We start from the raw sequence: 16,107 nt of genomic DNA, 5'->3' as shown, positions 1-16,107 counted from the left end.
AAGCCAAATTCAGGGGGCAGTGTGCATGGTTACCCATTTCAACACTCCTGAAAGTACGCCAAAAGACTGAATTATAAGTAGTTACCACATAGGGACTCTGATGAGCCAGGTATCCCATCAAATCCCGGTGTCGACACTTTTTTAACCTACTGGATATTTGGCAGAGTTTCTTCTAGACGTAGGTATTATTGCTTATTGATTTTTTATGTACACTTGGTTGTTACATAATAGTTAATTGTTTACCTATGCGAATTTACTGAGAAGGACGTAGTTTCGAATGTCAACAACGCTTTTTTTATAGATCTTACGGGCCGCTAGTCAAGCGGGGAACCCTCGGATGTAAATGAGGATGACTTATTGCGCACACGTGGACTTTAATATCTTCGTTAATTGTTTACCTATACAAAGCCTTAGCAACCAATTCCAACGGGAACCCTTACAACCAACCAGTATTGCTGACTATTGAGTTATTAACTCCGCCTGTTATACAGCCAGTCCCAAGCCTGGAAGAAGGAGGAGGGTTGGTCGGAGGGCTAGTAACCCGCCACCGTAAAACCGATTACTCAAGAAACAGCAATAGATAGCCTCGGATTGACTTCTTCTTTGATGACGACTAACGCACGCCCCCGGACAGGATTCTTGAAAACAACCGAGTGTTTTCGTATTGGATACTGGAATGTTAGAACAGTTAATCAAGAAACACAGCCAGGAAAACTCAACAGCGTTATGAGGACCCTTGATAAGTTCCGTATTGATATTGCTGGACTCTCTGAGACCGGACTTACCGGTTTTGGTATTTTGAATAGTGAAACATACCATATTTTGTATTCTGGACTTGAAACTAGAAAAGAGGCAGGTGTTGGAATGGCATTAAGTAGTCGAGCCAAAAAATGCCTAGTGGACTGAGAACCTATTAATGAGCGAATCCTTTGTGCTCGCTTTGCCTCTTCTCAGGCCAAATTGACAGTTATTGTTGTGTATGCAACAACCAATGATACCGTTGATCAGACCAAGGATGATTTTTATCGCGTGTTGTCATATGTTGTTGTTAAAGTGCATCGGCACGATATTGTGACTTTGTGTGGGGACTTTAACGCTAAAGTTGGAAGTGATGCCTCCTATGCCCCAGCTATCCTTGGTAAGCATGGACTGGGGGAAATCAATGATAATGGCGTACGTTTAATTGACTTTTGTGCGACTCATGAACTTATCGTCGGCGCATCATGGTTCCCTCATAAACATATACACAAATATACTTGGAACTTGCCTGATGGTGTAACAAGAAATGAAATAGACCATATTTTAATTGACAAGCACAGGCGACATTGTTTAGAGGATGTTAGGACCTTTCGAGGTGCCGACTGCTATTCCGACCATCAACTTGTTGTTGCTAAGTTTAATCTGAAACTAAAAACTGTCATAAACCCCAGCGGTCAGTAAAAGGTTTAATGTAAGGAAGCTGCAGGACCCGTATGTATTACAAAAGTATACATCTACTTTGTCAAATAAGTATTCCATGCTAAGGGACGAGTTGTCAATTGATAATCAATGGGAAAAGATCGTCGAGTCCCTGAAAGAAGTGGCACAAGAAGTTGTGGGATATAACAGGAAGAAGAAAGAGCAGTGGATATCTGAAAGTACCTGGGATATCATTGATCAAAGGGCAGAAGCCAAAATTCTCGTATATAGACATGAGCATAACAGGACATGCACTAGAGAATATCTTGATGATTTAAAAGCGCAATATAAGCGTCTCAATAAACAAGTCAAAACACGGACTAGGAATGATAAGAGGGTGTTCCTCGAAACTATGGCTGATCAGGCTGAAGTAGCCTCCAGGCGAGGAGATAGTCGTACTGTGTACGCTATAACGAAGGAGCTTGCGGGTATTTCGAAGGCTTCTTCAACCCACGTTGAAAACAAAGAAGGCATCTTATTAACCCAGACGGATGACATAAACCGACGTTGGATGGAACATTTCACCGAGGTATTAAATCAGGTGCCTCCCACGACTTCTTTAAATATCCCAGAAGAAGCACTGTTTGATCTTGAAATATATTCCGGACCTCTCTTGCTGAGCGAAGTAAAAGATGCTCTAATGACTTAGAAAAACGGAAAGGCAGCCAGTAACGATGGCATACCCCCAGAGCTGTTGAAATATAGTAGAAGCACCCTAGCAGTGCCCATGTTTGAACTTTTGTCACGTGTTTGGGATGATGAAAAAGTCCCGAGTGAATGGTCATCGGCAGTAATTGTAAAACTCTTCAAAAAAGGACAAAAGACTAAATGTGATAATTGGAGAGGCATCGCTTTACAATCAGTTGGCAGCAAGGTTTTGTGCCAAATTATTCTCAATAGAATTCAAAGTAAAGTGGAAAAAGTTCTGAGAGATGGACAACATGGATTCCGCCAAAACAGATCGTGTTGTGACCTAATATTTAGCCTGAGAATCCTGCTCGAAGAATCTAACGAATGGCAGGTTCAACTACTCACAGTATTTATTGACTTTCTCAAGGCCTTCGACTCGATACACCGCGAGACCATGTGGAAAATTTTAATAGATTACGGGATCCCGATTAAAATTCTAAATATAATTAAAGCGCTATACCTCGATATTATGTGTGCAGTACAAACCGAGGGTGGCCTAACGGACTGGTTTACCGTTGAGTCGGGTGTAAGGCAGGGCTGCATTCTATCGCCACTGTTATTTGCCATAGTCATAGATTTTGTGCTTCGTGGATGTAGCTTCAGCGGGGGTCTACAATTAAGCCCACTAAGAACCCTTCATGATGGTGTTTTTGCGGACGATATTGCACTCTTCGCTCACGAATCAGAAGATATACAACGTAATATAAATGAACTTGAGCGTGTGGCAAATGCTGTTGGACTCTCCATAAACGCTAACAAGACTAAATCAATGTCAAATGCAGTCATTCCTGACTTAGATGAGGGACTTTTGGTCAACAATGAGGAAATTGAAGTAGTGAGAGTTCAAATATCTAGGCAGCATTCTTACGCAAGATGCCAATCCTGAAAGAGAAATTTTGTGCCAAATAGCATTGGCTGGCTCTGCTTTCAATTGTCTCAGAAATGTTTGGAGAAATAGCAAATATTCCCAGAAGCTAAAACTCAGAATTTATAATAGCAATGTCCTTTCCGTCCTTACATATGGTTGTGAAACTTGGAGTATCACTGCGCAACTAGGAAAACGACTATGGGCATTCGATAATAACTGCCTAAGATATATTTTGAATATACATTGGACTGAGAGAATAAGAAATGATGAGATTTATACCATAACAAATCATACCCCCTTCCTTGATGCCATTAGAAAGCAACGATGGATGTATTGGGGACACATGGTGCGAATGGGTGATGGAAGGCTACCTCATGACATATGGTGTTGGATACCCCCTGGCCTCCGCAAGTCAGGGAGACCCAAAATGACCGTTGGCAGGATGTTAGAGAAGGAGGCGAAGCTGGCGAGGTCTTTGATGGAGGAGCTTTGGTCGAAGGCTCAGGACAGGTCGTCGTGGCGAACCACTGTTGCTGCCTTATGCGCCCTCAGGCGTGGGAGGACCTAAGTCTAAGTAAGTATTACACATACCAGGTTCTTCCATTGTTATTAATTGTTTGAATCGATCTGGAAAAGGACAGGTTAAGTTATGTATTGAAATAAGTGAGGTATTACGTAAGCATCATTGCGTAAATGATTTCCCAAACCACTTATCGATCCCATATTTAAACCTGAATGACAATGATTCACCTTATTGTTTCTTTGGAAGGTATTTTTGAGGATCTTGTTTTATTCCACCATATTTTTCTTTAGCCCCCCCCCCAAAAAAAATCTATTGAAAGAGAGAGAGAGGTTACTTTGGCTTGAAACAGCAAGCTCTTCTACTAGCAAACTTCTACTTCTACTAGCAAAAATAAGGTAACACAGAAATAAGCACAGGAAATGAGAACTTGAAAAATGGAAGGAACATGGAAAAAAACAGGAATGAAAGATAAGTACACAAATAACGCATGGGATACAGAAAAAAAGCTGGAAAACACATAGGCCTATGAAAAGCGCAAAGAATATTTAAAAAATCCGAGAACCATACAAGGACATGAAAAATGAAGGAATATGGAAAACAGATGAAGTGATAGCGTATGATGAGTAATTAATTCGTAATTTTATTTTATCATGAGCATAAGACCTAATTTGAATTTTGTGTGGGAATATCTCATTGAAGCAAATGATAAAACCAATGGATGAGATAACAAGAAATGAAATACTCTCCATGGACGATGACTGTTTTGGCAAAACTGATAGCGCATGATGAGCATTTAATTCGTAATTTTTATTTTATTATGAACGTAAGACCCAATATAAATTTTCTGTGGGAATACTCCATTGAAGCAAATGATGAAACCAATGGATGAGATAACAAGAAATGAACTACCATCCACGAACTATGAATGTTTTTGGCCCTCTCTGCCCCTTGCATTGTATTTCAAGCATGAATCCATATTTTGCCACATACACACCCATATTTTAAGCAAACGCCACTCAGTTTGAAGCAAGCTTTTGATTATTTTCATTCCGTTTCGACCAAACCACACTTTGAGGCGTCGATTTGCACGTTTTCTTCTATTTTCAAACATCAATACAGTTCATACCACCGAGGTATTATATTGCTGGTCCGTGGCATCCTTTGGCACATATTATCATTCCTAAAGCATTTTAAGCCATTTTCCTTCAAAAATAACCGTGTAAACTACGATTGAACGTTTAAACTTAAAGAAAAATTGACAATAACGTTTTGTTTTGACGAAAAATAATCTTATAAACGATATAAACTAATATCGACCGTTTAAACTTAAACGAAAATTCCCAATAGCATTTCTTCTGGTGACTTGTGGCATTCTGTGGCCCCTATCGTCATCACTTACACCTTTTCAGATGTTTGAATATCCTGACAGGTGTTTTTTTGTTTGAACTGCGGGACTTTAAATTTCTTTGTTCGATCATGATAGTCCAAGGCAATTCATACCACCGTGGCACAATGTGACTTGCCTGTGTTATCTTGTGGCATCCATTATCATAACTTAAGCCTTTTCAGACGTTTGAATATCATGATAGATGTTTTTATTTGAACAGCAGGACTGAAATTTCCTCATATTTTTTCTGTAGACCTCTAGTGACATACGTGGCTTTCGTCAGAAATTTAAAATAAGTATGAAATTACCAGCTCGTAAAATCATTTGAGAAATATGAATGTATTTGACGGGTATTGTTACTCAATGTTAAAGTTTAAGTCGTGCCGTATTTTTGCCTACGTGTGGTTCCGTTGGGGAGGGATGGGTTATTAAAGGTAAATTCAAAGGTTAAATTCAAAATAGAAAAGTAAACAAACCTTTTTACGTAACAGCTTTTTCTGGCCCTACAACAAGTCCTATTACGTAACATGCAAACCCTATTACGTAACACCTAAGCTCTACTACATAAGAACCAAAGAAAACCTGGTGTAAGGATGCCCTTGAAGGTTTTCTTCCTACACCCTTAGGTTTTTAATCATAATGGTCAAAGAAGAAAGGATTGGGTGGGATTTAAAACCTAAAGGTTTTAAAAGACTCTCTATTACAAATCAGCCGCGGTAATCCTGGAGTAAGGAAGGCCTGGCCCTCGTAGATATTTTAAAAAGAAACTATGAGGTAAAACAAGATTAGAAAAACAATTTGTGAAGCTGCTGATGGCGTCTTAGGGAAGAAATTTAAGACTGCCGCTAGAAATTTTACTGAAAAAGTTTTATGTTTAATAGAGAGGAGAAGAGGTTTGACACAAGAATTATCTGAGTTATGAATCATAAAAAAAACAAAAGGAATGTAAAGAAAGTGGAGAAAGTATTAAAATATGAACTAAGGAGGTGTGAAGTGGAGGCCATGGATAAAATTACTGAGGATCTGGAAGATGCAGCTAGACGGTATAATAGTAAAATATTGTACTGGCATGTCAACAAATTGAGAGGGAGTAGTCAATCTGGGCCTGTCCCAGTTAAAGATAGGAACGGGGTCACAATTAATGATAAGAAAAGAGTTAAAGATACATGGGTGAAACATTTTGAGAATTTCCTAACTCGAGATACAGTTGCAGGAAAAGATATAGAGGAAAATGAAAAAGATTGTCATACCTTGGATGTAAAGGAAGATTTGTTTTGTGAGGAAGAATTAGCGACAGTTCTAAAAGGATTAAAAATATAATAAGACTCCAGGTACTGATAGTGTGGTAAATGAGATTCTTAAATATGGTGACCCTGAGGTTAGAAATAAGTTACTGAAGATTGTGAATATGATTTTTCAAAAACAGGAAGTACATAACAATTTTAGGAAAACCTCAAGTAAACAACTGTATAAGAAAGGTGATAAGAGCAAGTTTCGTAATTACGAGACATTAGTCTGGTCTCAATAGGTAGCAAATTACTTAGTAATATGACACTTTTTAGACTGAAAGATGATGTAGACGAAGTTTTAAGACAAGAACACTGCGGTTTGAGAAAAGGTAGAGGATGTGTCGACCAAATTTTCACTCTTAAGTTAATAAAATAAGAAGTTTCTTAGTTATCAAACACCTTTGTTTCTCAGTTTTATATGTTATGAGCAAGCGTTTGATTCTGCTGATAGAAGAGCTTTGGCTGAGGTCTTATCCTTATATGGTATACTAGACAAATACATTAAAGTGATCGGTGCTATGTACGAGAATGATACTGCTGCGGTTAAGATAGGAAATGAGGTTAGCAGTTGGTTTTGTATTAAATCAGGAGTTAAGTAGGGTTGTATTCTATCCCCCTTTATATGGATCGGTTTGATGGACTTTGTCTTAAGGAGCACAGGAAAGGCAATGGGAAACCACAGAATGGGGAGGAAAAACTCCGCTGGACTTAGATTATGGTGATGATTTGAACATCTTAAAAGAAAGTGTGAGCAAAATAAATGAGCTTTTAGAGGTTTTGTGAATTCAGGGTGCTAGTATAGGTTTGAAAATTAATGTTAAGAAGACTAAGTCCCTAAGGCTAGGAATAAGTAAAGATGAAAAAGAAATGTTGGGTAACGAAAAGATTGATCAGGTGGGTAGCTTCACTTACCTTGGTATTATTATTAGTAAAGACGGTGGGAGTATTTGAAATGTTGAAAGTAGAATAGCCAATGCTCAGGGTGTTTTTCCACATTAAAAAAAAAAAGTTTGGGAGAATAGGAAGGTAAGTCTGCAAGACAAGATTACAATATTGGAAGCAGTGTTGCCAGATCGGACGGAGAGGATTATGCTTCCTGGAGCCCAGAATTATTCTTTTTTGGACAGATTTATGCTACGTTCTATATTTTCCCAGGTTTCACGAAAAAGTTGATCAGTTAAGACAAGTCGAATTCTGTCTTATCTTAATAAAGGTTCTGAATAGAATATAATCTGATAATAATAGCCTAATAATCTATTTATAACCCGCTAAGGGAACAAAAGCGAGGTATAAACAAAGGAGGCGAAGAAAAAAGTAAAATAGCATAGAAATTAAGTAAAAAGGTTTTTTTTATGCCCAGGGGAAGGATCTTGGCTCACAATTTGGTTCACGTTTTTCGTCTTTTTTCGCAAGTCGTCTTTCTTCTCGAAGCGGTTGGCGGCATTTGAAAAACATAGTGTCTTACATCATCATCAAAATTTTACTTCAGATACATTAAAAAAAGGAGGAAAAAATGCGGTTCATATTCAATGATCTTCTTCATCTTTGCTTTTGGATTCGACTTCTTGACCAGGGGGTGGGGTGGCTACGTAGAGGTTCTCGAAAGTGTGGAGCTTGATCTGATTGTCTGTAGGGACATATTTGTAGCAAACTGTATCTTTTGTTTTTAGTGGCGATTTTGTGACCAGCACGGCTTCAATATTTTCTTTCTTCAACCTATTCCGCTTTTTTGTCTTGACATCATTGATCCAAGGAAAAATTCTTTCTGAGTCTGCGTTCGAATGCGATAGGGAGAGCATCCTTTCGGCGAGTTCTGCCAGATCTGGAAAAGCTCTTTCGTCGGTAAAGTTCATAATTTCGGTCGGTAAATTTCAGATAGCCATTCACCCAGAGTAACACAAGTTTGAAGAACTGGCTGACAGTCATCCAGAGATTACCAAAACAGGGATGTTTCCTTAGTGGTACTGAGAATCCTTTAAGCTAGCCTTTGTCTTTGGGGAAAGACTTGCAATTCATGAAGTGTCTACCAAAAACTAGAATCCCTAACTGTAACTAGCCACCAGTGATAGATTTTGGTAGATTTGAAAACAATATCTGATCAGCATAAGCTTTTCACAAAATCTTTTGGAGTTTCGGCGATAGTTTGGTGTCTAGCTGGTGTCAGCTGGTGTGTAGTAGCTATCAACCAGTTCTTGAACCATGAACCATTGCTTATGGTTGAAAGGACTAAGCCTAATTGCAATGCAAAATTCCCTCACCGTTCACCACCAACAACAACAACATGAAACCCCTCTAAATCGCAAAATTTCATCAAACAATCATCTTCACCAATCCAATCCAAGCAATCACCACATCTCTTTAAATTCAAATATTTTGCGTGCGTTTTTCTTTGCCATAGGCCATAGACCACAGGATCAGAACAAAAAAAATACCAGATGGTTCGTAGTCTGTCGCTGTGCCGAAAATTTTACTTTAGTTTGGTCGAAAAATTCGATAAACCATCTTTGATGTTCGTTTTATTGATGTGACGTTATGAGTTGCTCTACATCGTGTTAGATTATGCTACAGTTATGCTATCATAAGGAGGATTATGCTTGGATGCTTTTGATTCTTAATTATGCTACGTTCCACATAATTATGCTACATCTGGCAACACTGATTGGAAGGTACAGTGACGACAATGGTCAAATATGGCTCTGAAACATGGGCGCTCCGAAAAGCGGATGAAGATTTACTACATGTTTTCCTGAAAAATTGCCTACAGGCTGTTCTGGGTTCCCAGCTGACTGATCGTATCTCAAACAGTAGGCTGTACAAAAATTTGGTTCTATCTCGCTTTCTAGGGCTATAATGAAAGAAAGGTTGAGATGGCTAGGCCAGGTTCTGCGGATGAAGAATGACAGATTACTGAAGATTGTCCTTTTCGGCCAACCGTCTAGAGCTAAACGGAAATCAGGTCGTCCTTTCTGGGGTGGGGGGATGTCATAAAGAAAGATTTAAAGAAATAGGAACTTCCTGAGAGGTTGCAAAGAGGGAGGCTTTGAATCGGTTGGGATGGAGGAGGAGTGTTCGCAGCTGTGTTCACCTCAGGCGGCTTGGTGCTGCGGTGAATTATTAGTAATAGTAATAACAGTATTAGGTAATTAACACCTGTATCGTTTAGAAAATATTCCCTATTAGATAACAAGCATTTGCATCTCTTAAAAAACATTCGCTATGACAGGATTAACACCTGCTGGCTGTCATAGAATGACAGAATAGGGCTCCCATAAAATCCAGGGATAGGGCTCTCTTGGAATCCAGGGATAGGACTCTCCTGAAAACCAGCAAGGGGATATTACTGATGGCACTGGAATGGCGTAATACATTGTATAAAAGGTATTGTGTTCAGACAATAGTTCTCATTAGTATGAAATATACCTAGAGGAGGACCCCAAAAAAATGCAAAATTAATGGTCTTTTAAGATTCCTTTAGGTGTATGCACGTACAATTTCAAATAACAAAATATAAGTATCACAAGGAGGGCATCAAGACTTTAGCAATCCCAAGGCAGGGCATGCCCCAAAATCGGTTAAGAACCACTGTTCTAGCAGATTAAAATACCTTAGAAGGATCTTTGCCGCATGTTTACTGAATTTTCCCGGCAATTATGCTGATTAACTTTACGCTGAATGACAAAGACTTATGATTATACTTTTCTGCATTAAAAAAGATTTTAAAAACCTACTTGAAGAAATATCTGGATTAGTTCTTCTCTTAGTCTTCGGCGTTCCTCTTCAACTGCAGCTTTCTGCTCAACTTGGTACTTGTTCACTTTATTACTTCGCTTATTTTGGGATGTCTTTTTTGACTTCTTTGATTCACTTTTACCATATTTAGTTGCACTATTAGAGAACATGGCTCTGAAACACAAATTTTGAATTTAAGGTACCCTCAATGCAATATCGTTTCAAATAATTATAATGAGTTACTGGACAAATCTTGTCATTATACAAGAATCGTTTATTATGCAAGAGACGTTAATTACAAAGATTAAACAAACAAAACATCAATTCGAGGTTTAGAGATCCCCATCTTGAAAAACAAGGAAATTCACCTTTTTACATTGGTAGCAGTGACGTGTCCCGTTTTTCTCTTTTTTTCCGCCAGGGATTATTGTATTGAACAACAAATTGTAGAAAGACGCAGTATTGCAATCATTTTTGGAGTTAACAGGTCAAACAGCTAAAGACTTCAAATTATGAGACATTCAATCGATTTTGCATAAAACAATAGCCTCAAGGCTTTCGCAACATACTGTAGGCATAACTAACTAAATATATGGAATGGACATTTTGGTTTTGTAACTAGTAAACTATTTGAACAAAAAATATTGCCATTATGTCAACAAAATGAAATATGAGAAACCATAAGCTCGGTTTCCAATGGTGTAGTGGTCAACAAGACACATGCTACATTTATAGAAATTTCGGAGCACCGTCATAACCACAGAACAGCTTTTTGGTTGGGAGTATGCATTTAAAAAGCATTACATAGTAGTAGTATCCCCAAGATGGTTTTTATGAGAGCCCTATCTCTGGATTCCATGAGAACAATGTCCCTGGATTCCACGAGAACCTTACCCTGTCATTCCGACGACAGCTAGCAGGTGTTTGTTACGTCATAGGGGGGGGGGTGTTTTCTATGAGATGCAGGCATCTGTTACATAATAGGGAGTTTTTTTCTATGGTCGTTATGCTTAAAAACCTAGGGTTGTAGAGGAAACCTTCAAGGGGCTTCATTACCCTAGGCTTTCTTTGGGTTTTACATAATAGTTCTTTGATTCTTTAAAAAGCCTATGAGACCTGCCAAATAAACATTTGCGCCAAAAACCTTCAAGGAACCCAGCCAAATAGTATTTTCTTTGATTTTTAGGACGAAAAACCAAGGGACATGGAGAAAAACCTTATGGGACTCCACCAAATCAGGATTTCTTTGTGCGATACATAACAGTTTCTTTACTTTTTTAAAAGACCTTGAGGGGCGTCTTTACCCCAAGATTTCTAAGGTTATTACATAATTCAGAGTGTTTAAAAAACCTGCTAGGACTAGGGAAAAACATTCAGGATCCGCTAGTCAAGTTGCAAACGTTACCTAATAGTTTCTTTTTAAAAAACATTGAGAACTTCCTTACCCCAGGATTTCTTTGAATATTCTTTTTGAAAACCTACGAGACCCCCGCCAAAACATGATTTCCTTTTAAAAACCTTCAGGGGGCCATTCAAGCAGGGACATAGTCCTTACATCATCCCAGTATTTTAATTCTTTTAGATTATAAGCCACCGTTTTAGATTACTCGAGTCATTTCTTATTCTGTTTCTGTCCTCGTCTTATTATTAATATTAGTTAATAATAATATATTATCGTCTATTTACTGTATAATATGTGTAAATAAACATTTTTGTAGTCGACACATAAACCTTATGAAAGTTAGAGACGCTTGACGTCCTCTACCGGTCAAATCCCAGATTGTAGGCCAATGCTACCATGAGACTCTAGAGAACATCACAGAGAAAGTCACACTTTACAGAGAGAAGCAGAAGAGTTTACACCATTAAGACTATTAACCTAAGGTATTAATAGACATTAGCATTAGTTAGTATAAAGTCATGTTAGGGATTGGGATTGGAGTGACAGAATTGTTTGTGATCTTGTTGATTCAAAATCTTATTTGCTTGTTATTATGAGTTTGTCAAGAGCTCAAAAGCGGAAATTGGCAGCCTTGAAGAAGGAGAAAGAGGCAGAAAATCAGTCTTCTCTGAGTAGATGGATTAAGAAACAGAAACCGTCACCACGTGAACCGGTTCAGCGAGTAAGTGCAAGTTTGTGTTTCTGTTCGTTTTGGTTTAAAGTTTCTGTGCCACTCACAGTTTTGCGGACTAAAAGAACTGAATTTCGGCGGAAAAGGATTTTCCGTGTTCTTATGGCACTTGGTATCTACCAAGTGACATATAGCGATCGCAAATTCTGTCGTTCTGTCTCTCTGTCCTGGTTTTGCTACTGTAGGCACTTCCAGGTCAGCTAGGACGATGACATTTGGCAGGCGTATCATAAACCAAACCAGATTAAATTAGAAATTGTCTTTTCCCCGATTCCACTATCTGGGGGGGGAGTGGGGGATGGTTAAATCGGAAAAATTAGAAAAAATGACGTATTTTTAACTTACCAAGGAGTGATCGGATCTTAATGAAATTTGATGTTTGAAAGGATATCGTGTCTCGGAGCTTTTATTTTAAATCCCAACCGGATCTGGTGACACTGGGGGAAGCTGGGGGAAGTTGGGGGAAGACCTAAAATCTTGGAAAACACTTAGAGTGGAGGAATTGGGATGAAACTTGGTGGGAAAAATTAGCACAAGTCCTAGATACGTGATTGACATAACTGGAACGGATCCGCTCTCTTTAGGGGAGTTGGGCGGGGGGAAGGGTTAATTATAAAAAGTTAGAAAAAATAAGGTGTTTTTAACTTACGAAAGAGTGATTGGATCTTAATGAAATTTAATATCTAGAAGGACCTCGTAACTCAGATCTCTTATTTTAAATCCCGACCGGATCCAGTGTGATTGGTGGGGGAGGGGCCGAAAATCTTGGAAAACGCTTAAAGCGGGGAGATCAGGATGTAACGTGGCGGGAAGAATAAGTCCAAGATATGTGAAGGAAATAACTGGACTGGATCCGCTCTCTTTGGTGGAGTTGGGGGGGGAGTAATTCGGAAAAATTGAAAAAAATGAGGTATTTGTAACTTACGAAAAGGTGATCAGATGAAATTTGATCTTTAGAAGGATCTTGTGCTTTAGAACGCTCATTTTAAATCCCGATCAGATCCGGTGACATTGGGGATTTGGAGGGGGAAACCAGAAATTGTGTCTCACCTATTGGTGGATTTTTGAGATTTTCCTAGACGAAGTTCTGTATGAACGCGTGTAAATAAAACAACTTTTTTTTGGTTTACTGCATTAATTTTACTTGAGTTAACAGCGTGGTTGTACAAATGTAATTGCCATCGCTGAAAATATTTGCTTCTTTGAGGATGATGGAAATACATAGACTGGGTCTGGACTTCCCATTCCCCAGGCTGATAAAAAATTTTGTCTCACAAACACCAAAAACAAGAAGAACAATAGGGAATTTTTTAAGACAGTGGGAAACAAATTAGAATTAATATTTCGACCCTACGTCCAAGGGCCGTCCTCAGCAATACAAATACGAAAAAACAATTTACGAGAGGATAAAATCTATAAAACTAAAATTAACAATTTTTCAAAACAGTCCCAGCATCCTTACCTCAGTGAAGTTCAACCAGGACTCACTGAGAACTTCACTGAGGTAAGGATGCTGGGACTGTTTTGAAAAATTGTTCTTATGTGTATTGCTGAGGACGGCCCTTGGACATAGGGTCGAAGTATTCATTCTAATTTGTTTCCCGCTGTCTTAAAAATTCCCTATTGTTTTAATCATTCAATCAATCAATATTTATTAATTCAAATTAAAAATATACAAAAACAATATTATGCCCCAACAGAGAGTCTCGTCATACTAATAATTCCAAAAAGAGGAAAAAAACTAAGACAAAAAAACATACAAGGTAGATGATCATAGAGGAGGCCACCCCAGCGTAAGAACACCACAGCAAAATACATACTAAAATCTATTATTAATCAATCCCGACATCCAGGCAGAATTATTTTGAAATTTGTTTTTTTGAAGAAAATCGACTTGTGAAACTTTGGGACATTTCTACTAAGTTAAGTTTATTTACAATATGAGGAATCTGGTATCTGATTGAGAATCTAGCTCTTTCTGATTTGATTGGCGGAAGGCGATACTTCTTGGAGCGGATGCAGTGGGCAGGAGAATATCATAATATTACATTGCTGTATGCATGTCCTTCAATTGTTTGAGATTAAATATATTGAGAAAAATATATAAAATTTGGGTTTATGACAGATTTTTAAGTCTCGCAGGGCGATGAACAAAAGCACCTAGAATTCTAATTGCCTTATTTTGAATCATCTGAAGAGGTTGCAGATGGACCATAAATGGGTTGAGATAAACTATAGGGCAATAATTAAGATATTATTCAATTAGAGAATGGTATAAAATTTTAAGGATGGAGAAAGGAACCACCTGTTTCAATCTATGAAGACAACCTAAGTGATGGGCAAGTTTCAATCTCAAGTAATCAGAATGCTTACGGAAAGATAAAAGCTCATCGAGAATAATCCCAAGGTAACGAAATGAATGTACTTTTTTTATTATCCTACTTTGATTTACAATTAACACATCTATGGTAATTTTATTTATCGCCCGCTGTGACCACCCAAAAATCATGATTCCAGTTTTAGAAAAGTTCGGAGCTAGGCAGTTACACGCAAACCATTTATTCAAAGATTTAATTCCTGTTAACATTTTCTCAAGCAACAAAGATGGGGTTTTAGCTTTTACTGTCACAGCCGTATCATCTGCAAAAATTACTGCTAAGCTACTGTCTTGGGATAAACATCTTGGGAGGTCATTTATATAGATCAAAAATAGCAATGGATCCAATACTGATCCCTGGGGTACTCCAACATCATCAGTAACGATATGGCTTGATAGATGTCCATTTATTTCTACCTGAATTTTTCGATCATGCAGGTTAGATTTTATTAGATCTAGGCCTTTACCTCTAATACCTGTGTTATTAATTTTTTCCATCAAGATTTCATGGTTTAGCGTATCAAATGCCTTTTCTATATCATAGAAGAGTGCAGACACATGATTACCGTTATTTAGTGAATCATTGATCTCTAAGATTAGCGCAGCAATAGCTTGTTCAGTGGAATGACCCGACCTGAATCCAAACTGATTTTTAGTAAATAAATTCCTTTTATTAAAATAGGATACAATTCTTTTTTGAATAATTTTTTTCTAGAACCTTAGATATTGGAGAAAGAAATGCTATTGGGCGATAGTTGCCTACATCTGTCTTATCACCTTTCTTATGAATTGGAATAACTCGTGCAGATTTCCAAACTTCTGGAAAGATCCCTGATGATATAAATGCGTTTAAAATATGAAGCAATGGGACATGGATTACACAAGCAAGTTCTTTCAGAATATTTGTGGAGAGCCCATCTAGACCTAGGGAATTACCACGTTTTAAATTCGTAATAACTTTCTGGAATTCACCGAAAGTAACAGGGGCCAGGAACATACTAGAATTTTCGGATGACGGTAGATAATCTTTATATGAACCAAATAAAGATTCAGGGGATTCCAGATCAGCAGTAGCACTAAAATGGGAAAAGTAATTACAAAAATAATCTGCAACAACATCCTTCCCCTTCAATTCAACATCATTTTCATTTATGATCACTTCAGGGTGTGATGTCTTAGTATTGTTTCCAATTTTTTCCTTGATTAATTTCCATGTAGTCCGAGGTGAATCCGATTTTTTAAATGAATTTTCATAATAAATTTGTTCACTTGTTCTAAGAATTTTAACCAGCAAACTTTTATAATTTTTTAATCGCTGTACATTATGAGCTGAGGGGTATTTCGTTTTTATCTTATAGAGTCGATTTTTTTCCTTGACAGATTTTAAAAGCGATAAACTTATCCAAGGTTTTTTGGGTTAGTTTCTTTTCCGGTATGTAGCTCTAAATGGGCAATGAAGATTCAGTATTTCGTTCAGAATTCGATAAAATACATCCAAGGATGTATTTGAATCATTCTCGTTAGTAACTTCACTCCAATCTATATCGCTAAGACTAGATTTCAGTCCATTCATATTTACTTTTGAAAAATTTCTCCTTTTCATAGGGTTTCTTTATTGGCAATCTTTTGTGCTCTGAAGTCAGACATTAAAATA

The 16,107-nt window shown here is 37.8% G+C and overlaps 1 protein-coding gene across 4 annotated transcripts in view; it reads right to left on the bottom strand.

Annotated features, from left to right (window-relative positions):
* The window catches only part of LOC136039864 (dynein regulatory complex subunit 2-like), a 67,418-nt gene that overhangs the window by 42,157 nt on the left and 9,154 nt on the right, over positions 1 to 16,107 (bottom strand). For all 4 annotated transcript variants that reach the window (XM_065723801.1, XM_065723804.1, XM_065723805.1 and 1 more), the window contains exon 2: positions 9,944 to 10,118. In XM_065723801.1, the coding sequence (XP_065579873.1) occupies positions 9,944 to 10,114 (171 nt within the window). In that variant the 5' untranslated portion in view covers positions 10,115 to 10,118. The remainder of the gene's footprint in view (positions 1 to 9,943; positions 10,119 to 16,107) is intronic.

Source organism: Artemia franciscana, chromosome 20, assembly GCF_032884065.1.
Source record: "Artemia franciscana chromosome 20, ASM3288406v1, whole genome shotgun sequence".
NCBI classification, from domain to species: Eukaryota; Metazoa; Arthropoda; class Branchiopoda; order Anostraca; family Artemiidae; genus Artemia; species Artemia franciscana.
This window is presented reverse-complemented; position numbering and strand designations above follow the sequence as displayed.